The sequence below is a fragment of the Limulus polyphemus genome, unplaced genomic scaffold, assembly GCF_000517525.1.
Source record: "Limulus polyphemus unplaced genomic scaffold, Limulus_polyphemus-2.1.2 Scaffold2362, whole genome shotgun sequence".
NCBI lineage: Eukaryota > Metazoa > Arthropoda > Merostomata > Xiphosura > Limulidae > Limulus > Limulus polyphemus.
In genome coordinates this window covers 1,736-15,682 of record NW_013667972.1, presented here as the reverse complement: position 1 = coordinate 15,682, position 13,947 = coordinate 1,736, and the positions used below count along the sequence as shown (strand labels likewise).

Genomic DNA, 13,947 nt, shown 5'->3' with positions numbered 1-13,947 from the left:
GTTCATTGTGGTAAACGAAATAATAATTTGATCTTAGTAAGAATTTTTTTTCTTCCCAATTTGTAAAAAATCCTTACGTGCTTGAAAAAAATGAATATTATTTTCGAAATAAGCGCAGCCGAATTATGGAAAATCTGTTATTAAAACCAAAACAACTGTTATGAAGTTTAAATTTGCATGCCTGTGTTATCTAAAAAAAAGCTTAGTTTCACATAATGATTGACCTTTTCTTTATAAGTATATATATATATATATATCAATAAAAGGAATAACAATATAAATAAATAGTAGCATTGGTGAGTACCATTTGCAAGTATTGAGTATTTGTGTTAACATGAGTTTTATTTTTCCAAAAAGTTTTAAGTTTTTAAAGTGTGCAGTAATTAGGATGTTATGTATACAGGCTTTTTCTGCTACTATAAAGAGTAAAAGATAAGATTCTCCAGTAACTTATAATGTTCAGCATTAGAAAATAGTTTGAGTTATTAACAAATGTATGAAAAATTGATCATTCTGATTAGAAACCGTTTAAATGAGCAAAAATTACCACATTTTTGCTGTTACACTTTATTTATGCCAAACCAATATTGACTTAATATTTAGTGTTCTGTGTTCTTCAAACAACTGATCATTTGTAAAATAATTTGCTCAAAAAGTTCCCTATGTTTATAAATGGACCAGTTGTATCGTTAGACAAATAGTTGTATTAGTCAATATCTCATACGTTTTATATATTTAAACAAATTATGCCCAGACATTTGTCTTTATTAAATGTTTTATTACTAAAATACTTAGTGCTGTCTCTGCTGTTGTGGTTATATCATTACCAGAATATCCATTCATCTGCCTGACCCTGTTTAGAAACACTTCCATTTTGTTCACATCCAAATGAGTTAAGAGACTGTGAAGCCCATTAAACCTTTAAAGTTGAATATTATTCTTTTATCTAAAAGATTATTTAATTAATTATTATAACCATGTTTAGAAGGTAATTTCATCACACACTCGTGTGTATAGATATATATATATATATTTGCAAATATATGTGTGTATCATCTTTCTGTAATAAAACTTAATTCACAGTTTATATGATAAGCTGAATGATGATTATTATCATGTAATTAAAGCACAAATTTAACTTGTATGTTACATGTGTTTTCATATTTTTTCTCATGTTGCTTTTTCTTATCAGATATTGATTTGTACAAGGTATTTATGTCATCCGCCACACCTGAAATAGTGAATGAACTGAAACAAAAATTCAATAACGGTATGACATTATTTTGCTTTGTTTAATAATTAATTGTTGTAATAAATTTATATATTTAGATGTGTAGTCAGAAATTTGTATGAGCTAATTACAGTAAAGTAAAATCATCCATTGAACATACATTAACTTTTGTTCAGGTTAAAATAGATTGCATTTCTATAAAGAAGTGTGAATAAACTTGAATACTGAATATCTTGTTTCTGACTAGTTGTAGAATAGAAACTTTTAGATATTATTAAACCTGTGACTAATGAAGAAAATTATTTATCCAGTGTTATTCAGCTACTAGTAATAAAAAGGTAAATCTGTAAATCATTATATTCTCACACTGCATTTTATTTGTTAAGTACAATGTAGAGTTTTAACTTTTGTTATTCTAGATGTGAATAGTGTAGATCTTCAGAATTATGAGCTAAACTGCATTGCTGGTGCCTTAAGAAAATATCTACGTGAGTTGCCAAATCCTGTAATACCTGTAGAAGGTTATGAAATGTTTTTGGAGGCTTCCAGTAAGTCTGCTAATATTTTCATGTTTGTTGTGCATGACTATATTTATTGTTATATAAGTCCATAGATTTGCTTTTCCATGGCCTTTAAAACCTTAAGAATAATTAATGTCATATTTTGATGATATAACTTGAATAATCAGAATTGTTAAGTGTTTTTTCGTATGTATTGAGCTTTATAAGCATTTTATATAACATTAAATGTTGCTAAGTGTTATATTCCATTAAATGAGTGAAACTGAGTAAGTTTTAATTTATCTAAACTTTTGTGGAAAACAATATTTAAAGAGCCAAGTATATTATTAATAGCTGTGAAGTACACATGTAAAAAAACTTTAAAAGGTCATTATCATCCAACATTAGGATGCAATTGAATGCTATCTTAAACAATTTCTGATGGTTAAAAAAAATACTAGGTAATATAAATAGGGTTGGAGTGCATTATAATAAAATGATTTTGAATATGCAAATCAGCAGGTCTTATGACAGTCACAGCCCATATAAAGTCATGGTGGAATAGCATTTATCAGAACTACATTTTGATATTGTTTAGCATTTTGTGAGCAGTGTGATGCCACCAAAAATTGATTGCTTTTGGGAATGATATCTAAAAGCCTTTTCCAGTGCAAAATATTCATACATTCAGATCTTAAAGATGTGTTGAGATAAAGGATTTATAATTTCTAAGCTTGGGATATCCCTTGTTCTTAATGGCATGGGAAAACAAAAGAATATAAATCAACTTGGGGCATCAGGATCATCCAGAAAGAGAACTGCAACAAGTCTTACCCTAGCTGTACTAAGAAAAATGTGGCTTCTTGTAATAGGTGTAAATCTGCAAACACAAAGATCAGTGGCGAAAGCTATACACATGTCCCAGACAACAGTACAAAACATAATCAAGATTGATCTCTATCTGGAAAAGTAATATAAGTCAACTGTACTCAAGTTTCTTCACATAATATTCAGGAAAGGACAAACAACATGTTTAAAACTATGATTGGTGCTTAGCCAGGGAAAAATGGCACTATTTTCTGATGCTTGATGTGTATCTTGATAACGTTAACACGTCTGGTGCCATTTTTTGTCAGTGGGTAATAAAATGGTATATACATGCCACTAAACTTTATGAAAGGATTCATGGTCATTACTGAATATTGTGCTAGGAGCAAGTTAGGGTTCAGGGGGGTAAATATAAATGTCAAGGTGAACTCTGCTTTACTATCAAACCAACTTTCTGGCTTCTTTTTTTTTTAACAGAAATTTTGCCCTTGTATGGAAACAAGGACAATAAAGTATGGGCTTACTAAGATGAGACTTTCAGTCATATCTCCCATTCAACTGTTGCATATCTTAAGCAGCTGGAGAATGAAATAGGTGTTCGTGCTATTTGCTATGAAGAGTGTAAATTTCTGTGTGATCAGACTTTTAAAATGGGTGCTGGGAAACTGTTGTCTTTGTTCATTAAATGATTTATGAAAAGCATTTAGGGAAGAGTGGTGTGCTTTGGACTTGGCAGTTTTAGGAAGGAGCCTTTTTCAATAAAAACTGTACTGCAGGGCTATTATCAAGATGAACAGTGAACATATAGAGCAGGAGTGGGCAAAATACGTCCCACTGACCGAATCCGACTTGTCTAACATTTCTGTTCTGCCAGCTATTGTGGAGTGGCCCTCCAGGCTGTAATGATGTGGCAAGATCATTTTAATATAAAGTACCAAACCCTGTATATTACTATCATGAATTATATCAAGTTTTTGATGACATATCCACACACACACACTCATATGTATATAAATATTATTTACTTGAATTTATATTGATAATCACTATATATACTCATAATCTTACACTTGTGAAATTTTTGTTTTAAAAAACAGTTTGATATATACAGAACTATTACTTTGATGTCCTCTGATATCCAGTAAAATACAGACATGTAAAGTATAACTATAAAGTTAGTCAAGTCTGTCTTTTCAATTATTAAAATATTCAAATTTTAAAATGAGTGAATTTTTTCTTCAATTTTTATTATTTGATAGATATTTTGCTTCTTCAGCAATGTTGGATTTGCACTGCAATATTTCCACTAGATGAATTAGCAAGAGTTATGTTGTATTAAAACTAAATCATAATTGATCCAATCTCCTGAGGTTTTCTGAAGCTAAAACCCCTGTTGATGAGACCTTATAAGTCTTGGAGATCACCTTTTTTACCAGAAATTGTAAGCCCACCCATTTATTGGTTTATTATCATGTGGATATAAAAATGATCTTGAAGGGATTCCCAAACACTAGTTACCATAGGCTTAATGTCTATACATGTTTACAGAATATGCTCAAAATCATAGTATTACTGAATATGTTTAGTCCAGGTGTTTAGCTCATTGCCAATGTCTAAAAAAAAATCTGCAATGAAACAACAAAAGTAATGTTAATTTCCTCTGTTACTATAGCAACCAACCTTGTATGACCATTAACAGGTCATAACAGTATCATCTCTTTCACCCCATTGGCCTAAAAAAATGTAGAAATGTTTTTGTTTTTAGATAATTATTTGTGTTATATGATCTTTCCTTTGAATTTTATGCAATATTACTGCATGTTGTAATTTACTTTGAAATCTGGTTAGTAGCATAGTGAAACTCCTTATAATTTTCACATGAGTTGATTATGCTTCTACATCTTAAAATAATATAAATGTAGTATTTCAACACATCATTAATTGAACATCTAATGAAACATCTAGTATTTTAACTAAAATGTTTTGAGTTCAAAACCTCATTTCAATGGGATAAGTAAGTTGACCTAAGACTAATTTTATAGCATTTGCTCAGTATTTTCTTACCAAGTTTTTGTTTTACTAGATGTTATGGCTAGACCCCCAGTGGATAAAGCATGGAAGAAGTTAATTATTAAAGTGGTGTGTGTACTCTGAAACCTCTTGCTTTATATAAACTCTTAATTAAAAATCACCTATATGTGGAGTAAATAGTCATTTTGCGTGATTGAAAAACACTTGATATTGTGTTGTCACTGGTTCCTTATTCTTTTTTTCTTTCAGAAATTAAAGATGATAACCAATGTGCTTTTTATCTTGGCCAGTTAGTTCAACAGCTTCCTGTTCACCACAAATGTACTTTGCAGACTTTGATGTCCTACTTTTGCCGATTCTGTCAGTTACAACATATGCGAGGAATAAAAGATTCACCTACTGTTTTGATTAAAATGATGTGTCACATTTTACTTCGTCCACCGTGGGAAAATATTATGTAAGTTTTTCCTATTAGGTACATGATGACCTAAATAAAATTGATAATTGCAATTGGGTCCATGTGTGCGTCTGTCTATGTTTCTGTTTGCGTGTCTTGAAAACTAATAGACTGATGTACACGAAAATTTTACACAGGATGGGAGGTCAATGTGGGACATTCCTAATCCATATTCTGGATGACTTTGAAGCATTTTTTTTTTAATGGGGAGATAGGACATTTTCAGGGTTTTGGATTAATAACTCCATAAAGTGTGATCATATTTGTACCAAATTTTATGTGCACAGTAAGAGTGAGACTTCTCATCACACTACAAAAAGTAATCCAGATCATTAATCATTCTAGATCTGAGAAGGATTTTCCAAGTTTTCAAAGGTGAAATGATGTTATCCAACGCATGCAATCTCAAAAAGACGTGGTGTGGCGAGGGTATACAATCTCTCTGATTGCTCTTGTTTCTTATGTAAACTGAAGGTTTCTAATAGTTGGTGTTTGTCCATCACTAAATGTTTCTACTCTTGCACCTTTGTATCTCTTCCAGTGTTTGCAGTTCTTCATTAATGTGACATTCCTTTAATAGTGACTTACTTGTGTATGTTCTTGTTTTGTTATTGTTTTACCTTATTGTTTCGTTAAATAAAATATTTATTGGACCAATGCTTTGATGTGAAGAAATTCTGCACACACATGTAAGGGAAGGGTCAAATTTGGTAATTGCACAGGAAAACTTTAGAATGACATTTATTTTCAGAGACATCACCTTTAAACATCCTCAATTTTTCCAAAATTCATATAATAAAAAAGACTTAAAGTGAAATTTTGTTGCCCTTGATTTAAACTTACATGAAAATTTTATTATCCACTACAAAATATAATGAAACAGTGAAAGACATTTATTACTATTTAGAAAAATAAAATCATAAATACATTTTATTCTAAATATCAGGCCTAAACACCCTCAATCTCCCAAGTGTCATTTTGACTTTTTTGGCACCTTTTAAAATTTTTCTCTTTTCCTTTATTGATACAGATTTCAATTTAGACTATAACACTATGAGAAAATATGCTTATATGTGTTTTGTGGAGTTTCAAAAATTGTATTTTTTCTGTCGAAATGATCTAATAAAGCCATTTGTTTTTATATTTCAGACAAATAGTTCACAACACAGAATCACATAACCGTATTATTGAAGTTCTGTTACTTAAAGGTGATTGGGGTGAGGAGATACCCATTTTTGATTCAGCACCAGGTAATTTATTCTTGTTTCTCTCACATGTGACTATCATAAAATGTTAATGGATTTTATTTATTATTATTATTTTTTTGCTGTTTTATATAGCTAATCTTGAAAACGTGATCTGCTATTATGTTATCATTTGTACAAACAGTCTTTAGAGAATGTGTGCGTATATATTATTATTAAAATTATTAAGTGACCTTTTTTATGTAGTCAAACTCTAAGGTAATACACTCTTCAATATTCACATGACTTTGCAGCTGGTTTGGTAAGACTTTAAGATGGCACATTCTGCCAATTCATGTAACTTTTTAGCCAACAGCTTGGAACTGTGAGACTTAAAGTATCATATTCTTGTTTTTGTATGAGACTTTAAAAGTAACACCCTTGTTAGTGCTTTTGCTACATGTGAAAAATCACTTTAACACAGCAATGCTTAACATATTGTTTGGAAACTGCAAGTTTTCTTGTTCTTTATTTTCTTCCTAGAAATACAAAACTTTTTCTTGTGAGAGGAAATAAAAGCTATGATCAAGGCTTACCTTACTCATAACTCAGTAACCTGAAGCCTTAATGTTTTCACAAAACAATTAAGAAAATTTTTATCCATTTCAGAAGGTGTATTAGGCCTAATTTTTGAGATAATAATGAACTGACTGTAGTAAAAGCTCGTATTGGATTCTTGCACACTAGGAGATTTTCTAGTAGCTTTTTAATGAGATTTTTCTAAACAGCAAGCTTACTTTAATCCAAGTTTGTAACATGAAAATAACTAGACTACTGAATTCATAATGGGGTTTTGATATTGTAATACAAATAAATTTATATGTTATATTAAAGTGAAGTTCAATATATGTGTGCTGAAATTGCTATTTAGAAATGACATGAATAGTTTGTTGGTGTTATGATTATACATGTAAACTTATTGTTCAGACAGAGTGTTTATAAACCTAGAAAAGTCAATGAAACAGAAAAGTGGCCCAAAGATCAGAGAAAATTGTATAAATATCTGTAAAAGTTAGTTTTTGTTTCTTTTTTTTTCACATCAAGTTGTTCAAGTATGAACCAAAATTACCGCAGTGCCATATACTATATTTTAATGTAGCTTGGGTCAGTCACTCTATATTAGTTGTCTTCCTGATAGTTATGTTTGATAACTGAAATCTTTTATAAAAAAGAAAAATGCGTCTTGTTATTTTCTGTTGTAAAATTAGTCCTCTTTAATGTACTTGATCAAAATGAATTAATGCAAATTTTGGACAACTGCATAAACCTTATTGTAACAATAGTCCAGGGGACAAAATATCTGGGTTCACATCACAATTTGCAAATCAAAACAACTTTGGTTGCAAATTACTTTTCTCTTTGCTTAGCATAACATACAAATCATTCCTTTCTCTTTTATATTGTCTTCAAGACCTCCAACAACACAGTGAAAATGCCATAATGTTAACTTCCTGTATGTATATGTGTGTAACCTGTAAAAAAAAGTACCTTTATACTAAATCCCATGTAAGTTGTCTGAAATACAGTGGAATAATTGTCAAAAAACCCTAATATTATGTTTTTTGTGAACTCTGCACCCCCCCCCCCCAAAAAAAAAAAGACTCGTAATGTATATCAATGTGTTGGGCACATTAATAATTATATTTGTGCCAATTTCATCTTGATTTCTGTAAATGAGTTCAAAATATACATTTTTGGTTGTTTGACCTTTGACTCCATAAAATTCTTAAAAAAGTACTAAATCACAAAAATGAAAAAGTTTCTGGGCACATTTAACCAAGGTATAACCTTGCCAAGTTTCAGGTCAATCTGCCAAGGAACGAAGGAATGGCAGTTGATTAAAAAAGTATTTAGAAGAAGAACAATCAATAGAAAAACAATATTTCTCTCTGCAAAAACATCAAAATAGGATAAATAAATAATTAATCCCACTAATTACTGTTGAGAGTGCAATTCCATCCAATTTATTTTCATCAGTTCTCTACTCTGAGTGTTGCAATAGGAAAAGAAATTTAAATCTTGCAATATGATGTAATATGTAGAAGTCACTGGTAATAAACAGCATAAAAACAAGTCTAGGCAATTCATTTACATAGGGCTTCTTTTTTTTTTATAGTTATTTTTTTAATTATATTTATCTTTAGCTGTTTTGTGTAGATACCTTAAAATCAGTGTTTTTAAGAGTTTTCAGTTTTAATACCGTAGTGATTAAACTAATACACTGTATATTCTTTGCACACTAATTTCTCTGATGGGAGTAATAACAAAACATAGTTCTATTTATGCTAAAGTTGTAAGAGCAGCTAATATTTTATATGAAATTATAAAAACAAACTTACCAGTGACTTGGGAAGATGGCAACGTTAATGTAAAGTCAGTTGAATAACCATTTCCATTGTTTTTCCAGTATTTATTGGTTAAAGCTGAAAATCAGGAGTGCACTACATACACATAATAAATTATGCCTCGAAGGTAAAAGTACAGTTGTATTTTTCAAGAATATTATAAATATTGCTTTATTTTCTGATTTAATGTTATAGTCTAAATTTTATTAAATGTTTCTTTACGGAAAGAGCAGTGTAGTTCTTATTGCAATGATGTTGGAATTCATTTTCTAATATTAATTTAAAAACTTGAAAAGCCTTTTTTTGTGTATTTTTCTTTGACCACAACAACCTAATTTAAAAATGGTCTGTTTGTTTTTACTTACAATACAAAACTAATGAAGTTTGAATTATTTTTGAGTTATGTAACAAATATATTTTGTGAATTAAACTGTAGCAGACAGTTATATTATTAGTATTAAATAATTTTAAATGTTTGTCCTTTAGTTGAAGATAAAATTTGATTCCTTCCAGCTTTACCACCTTGTTGCTCATCCCTTATCTCCAGTCAGTCATTATTAGAGGAACTTACAGAAAGTAACTTTAGCTCTAGGAGATTTTTAGGATTTTCTGATTCACCTGTCAGATCCACTGAAGCACCCCTTCCACTAGAGGAAGCAGAATGGTATTGGGGAGACATTACAAGGTCAGAAAGAATTTTGCTGTATTGATTTATTCAACTACCCAGCAATTAAGGAATAGTCTTATTCAGTTTTCAAGTAATTGTTAAGAGTAAGTGCCACAAGAGAATATATACTTATTTTATTATCAACAAAAGTAATATTTTAAGAAATGGGCAATATAAATAACATCATATTGCTGAACCAGTTATATGGCTAATGGATCAGTCAGAGTACATTTTATTCAGTGCTTGGTTAGTTTGTTGAGATTGCCATGAGCTAGAATCTTGTAATTCTTATTTTTTTTCTCTCAGAAACTACTTGGCATAATAGTCAGTAAAATGTAGTTTAGGCAATAGTTAAACACATAAGGACACCATGTACAGAAAAAGTATTTTTTTGTCATGTAAACTTATAATTTTGTTGCTCAGTTTACAGGATACATAAACTAAAAAATAATTTGATCATATTCTCATGGAAGTATACACAAAATTATTTTGTATGTGTGTGTACACATAGATATGTCATACACAAAATATAACAGACTTGTTGAAAGTTTGTCTACCATTTTACTTCATGCATTGAATCTTGTGTTTCCTTTCAGAGAGGAAGTGAAGAAGAAACTGAAAGATACTGCAGATGGTACTTTCATTGTAAGAGATGCTTCCATTAAAGGATCAGGAGAATACACACTGACACTTCGGTAAGTTTTGTCACTGGCTGAAACTAGGAATCTACGTCAAAATGAAGAACAAACTAGTCGATTAAGAATTACTCGTAGTTATCAAAAATTATTGAAAAAGGATAGTTAGGATTTTATCTTTTAACCCTAGAATTACAAATGGAAACTGTTTATGCATCAAATTGCTCGTGGGTCCATGACTTTCTTTGTTATGGGGTCTTCAATAACATATAAGTCACACAAAACATGTTAAATGTACTATCAATATTACAATTAATCCAACTATTTACCGCTAGTGTTTATGTCTTTTATGTAGAAAATTAGTAATTTCATCCAATTTAGTTGGTCAGTTCTCTAAAGTGAGAGTTGTTACAGGAAAAAACAAAATTACTCAGTATTATGCAATATGTCCCACTAGTAGCGTATGGTATAAAAGTAAGTCAGTAATTATAGGATTAACACTTTGTTCTCTAGCTGTCTCTGTAACTTCCTGGCAGTTTTTTAATTATCAAACAAAAAATTAACAATGATCTTTAAATAAAGAAAATAGTTTGACATGTAAATTGTCTGCTATTTAATAGTTTACGTTATTTCATTCATTGTTTATTATATATACATGTATACTATTGCCGAACCATTTTGTAATTCAGGTCCTCAAAAAATTTTATGTACATTTTAAGGTATTAAGTGCTTGAAAATTGAATTTTATGTCAATGTCCTTGAAAAATACAAATTTGATCTCTTTAAAAAAAATATAAGTTGTCAGTTTTCATAACAGCAATGTTTTTCAATTGGTACTTTTTCTTTATTCTCTCATCATCTCATTGAACAATTTGAAAACAATATGAACTTTACAATACTCAAGTTCGTAAAGTTGAACCCTGGTGAAACACTATAACTTCACATTTAGATTATGATAAGAAAAGGTCCTGGATATTTGGATGAAGTATTGGAAAAGCACTTTGAAAGTTCTGAAAATTTTCTTTCATAAGGAAATGTAAAACTTATGTACTATACAAAATACTAACTAACTTTTAAAAATATTACCATTAATGTAGTTCATATTCTCAAAACTTGTGTATATTTTTTATTTATTATTATTTTCTTTCTGAGTGTTTTAATACTATAAATCTACACTTGTCTTTGTCTCCTGTGCTGGCTGTGGTTAGTGTGTTGGGCTGCATGTTAGAAGGTCCAAGGTCTGTGATATTCCAATGAAAACATCTTTCAGCTGTGGTTGCCTTCATTCTCTGGTTAGAATTTTTAAATTAAGAATTGATGTGCCTGAATCTTAGGGTTCTTTTGGCTGGCCAGTTATGACATTTGTTTCATAAGATGCCGTTCAGGTTAAAATTACCAACTAACTAATTTTTTCCAAAAGTTTTTTGAAGAAGTGAAACTGTCAGAAGTAACTATAAAAATGCTTGAGTTTGTAGAGAACATGTTTCTTCAGCATTGAAATTTTACTTCTGTTCACAGTATGTTTTTTTTACACTTTCAGAAAAGGAGGAAGTAACAAGTTATTCAAGATATTTCATAAAAATGGAAAATATGGATTTTCTGAGCCTTTGAACTTTACATCTGTTGTTAAATTAATTAATTATCATCGAATTGTCCCAATTTCCCAGCACAAACTAATGTTAGATCTGAAGCTGCTCTATCCAGTTTCTAGGTTCCAACAGGTAAGTCAACATCTTATATTTTCTTGTTGTTTGTGATTTAATGTTTTCAAAAGCTGCAAGACTTTAAAGTTTATTGCTATTTAGGGTAATTAGTAACATTATTGTTTTGTAATGATTAATATTAAATATCTTATGAAAAGCCAATAAACAAAAAGTGACTGCAAGACCAGAACTCAAACCCAAGTCCTCCAATTAACGAGATCGGTGCTCTACCACTTAGCTAACCAAGAACACAAGTCATCTCCATCAGTTTTCACTTATGAAGCCTTTCTGTATTAGTATGATCACCATACTACATTATGATAGATACAGAGATGTATCATAAGATAAACAACAAATTTGGAAAATTGTTTAATGATGTATTATAAAATAATGAAACGTAAAAATCTAATGATATAGCTTTAAAACTTGATTTTACTTTGGATAACATGATTTATTGATTTATTTTATAACTTTAATACTAATATTACATCAGTAACTTTGCTTTTATTTTAAAATGAATTAACTAATGACAATACTCGTTTATCTATGACTACCATTTTTGATGTCTTAATGAGATAAAAGCTTATCAGTTATTTTTCATTTGATCAGGTAGCAATATAGGTCACAGTGTTATGTGTTAGTGGTTCTTCATCCAAAGTAAACAGGAATATTATTAGTGCCCATCATAACAAAAAACGAATTTATTTATAAGCCAAATTATAAGTATTATGTCATAACTAAGAAAACTGTTTTTATTAATGGAAAGTTTATGAATTGCAATCTCTGATGGCATGCTTGTAGATAACTTGCTCTTCAATAATTAAACCTTAAAAAATGTTTTGAAAATAGTACTTAAATTTTAAAATTTTACAAAATCTTTTTACAGTTTTCTCTAACTCTTTTTCCCACATGTGCTAACCAGTAAAACAAATGTGTGCTTATATAATGCATATGAAAGAATGTGAAATTTAATCATGTCAAAATATCAACTTGAGAGTAGAATAAGTTTTCTCATCATTGAAGTCAGAAAAATCCTCCAATGACTTCAGCTCTACAGTTCAGATATTGCCACAGATCAATCAATTTGACAGTTTTTATCTAGTTTTAAAAACACATGAATGACGTATATTAACATGTCAACCACACTACTTCTGCCTTATCCAATGCCAACAAGGTTTTTCAATCAATAGCAGGGCTTATCAGGCCAGATGAGATACAACAGATGTAGTAGTGTAGACACTATATGTGTCACCAATTTATTTGTACAACAACTGTTAGTGTGTGAATCAGAATAAACCAGTGAATTGTAATTATTATAAATTTTATTCAAGTCGCTTATAAATCAGATATTTAGATAATAATAACACAACATTATTTTACACTTATTTGTTTTTAGTTTAGCTTTATTATCATATGGTAAGAAGAAATTACGATCATATTTAGGCATTGAATGCAGGGTTGTTTAAATGCAACATGTACTAACCATGAAATACAAACAAGCACTTGCTCCTATAGTTCACAGTGATAAAGGTTGATAGAGAGGGCCTATTTACAAACTTTTTTTTTCCTATGTATTATTTATAGCTTTATCGAGCAAATGATATATTTAACTTTACCTGTAATTTCCTTGTTAACCAGACTATGAAAACATACATATGTTGTAGTTATTAATCATATATTTTTACTGTTAGAATTTTTGATATGTTGTTAAGGACTAAGATGTTATTTTATCTAAATACTTGTATACAGTATATTATGTTTTTTGCTATCATGAATATTGTTCTTTAAATTTAGATATAAAAAAATTCTTATGTATATCTAACATCTGAGAGTTTAAATATTTTTCATTATACAATGCTTTGCAAAAGTATTCACCTCCCTGCAAAGTTTCCACATTTTGTTGCTGTCTGAGCTTGCAATCATGAAACTTTCAAATGGGACTTTATATTTAGAATCTACACAATCTACTCTGAACTGAGAAAGCTAAAAAAATGCTGATATTATGTCAGTAGATTAGATTTTCAAAGAAAATTAAAACATTCTTAATTGCATAAGTATTCAACCCCTTTGCTATGGCAACCCCAAATCAGTTCAGATGCAAAAGAATAGTTTCAAAGACCACAAAATTAGTGTAATGGTCTCTGTCTGACTGTGTAATCAGAGTGGTTTAACTTGACTTTAGAGTAAATGCATCTGCTCAAGCCACAACTCGCATAGTAATACAACAAACCCACCATGAAGAACAAGGAGCTTTCCAAACAAGTCAGGAATAAAGTGGTAGAGAAGCACAGACCAGGAGAAACTTG

General features: G+C 29.9%; 1 protein-coding gene across 3 annotated transcripts in view; it reads left to right on the top strand.

Moving 5' to 3' along the window:
* The window catches only part of LOC106466724, a 79,563-nt gene that overhangs the window by 64,349 nt on the left and 1,267 nt on the right, over positions 1–13,947 (top strand). For all 3 annotated transcript variants that reach the window (XM_022394812.1, XM_013927028.2, XM_022394811.1), the window contains 7 exons: positions 1,193–1,270; positions 1,651–1,779; positions 4,840–5,047; positions 6,197–6,297; positions 9,150–9,321; positions 9,900–9,998; positions 11,479–11,659. In XM_022394812.1, coding sequence (XP_022250520.1) covers positions 1,193–1,270; positions 1,651–1,779; positions 4,840–5,047; positions 6,197–6,297; positions 9,150–9,321; positions 9,900–9,998; positions 11,479–11,659 — 968 coding nt within the window. The remainder of the gene's footprint in view (positions 1–1,192; positions 1,271–1,650; positions 1,780–4,839; positions 5,048–6,196; positions 6,298–9,149; positions 9,322–9,899; positions 9,999–11,478; positions 11,660–13,947) is intronic.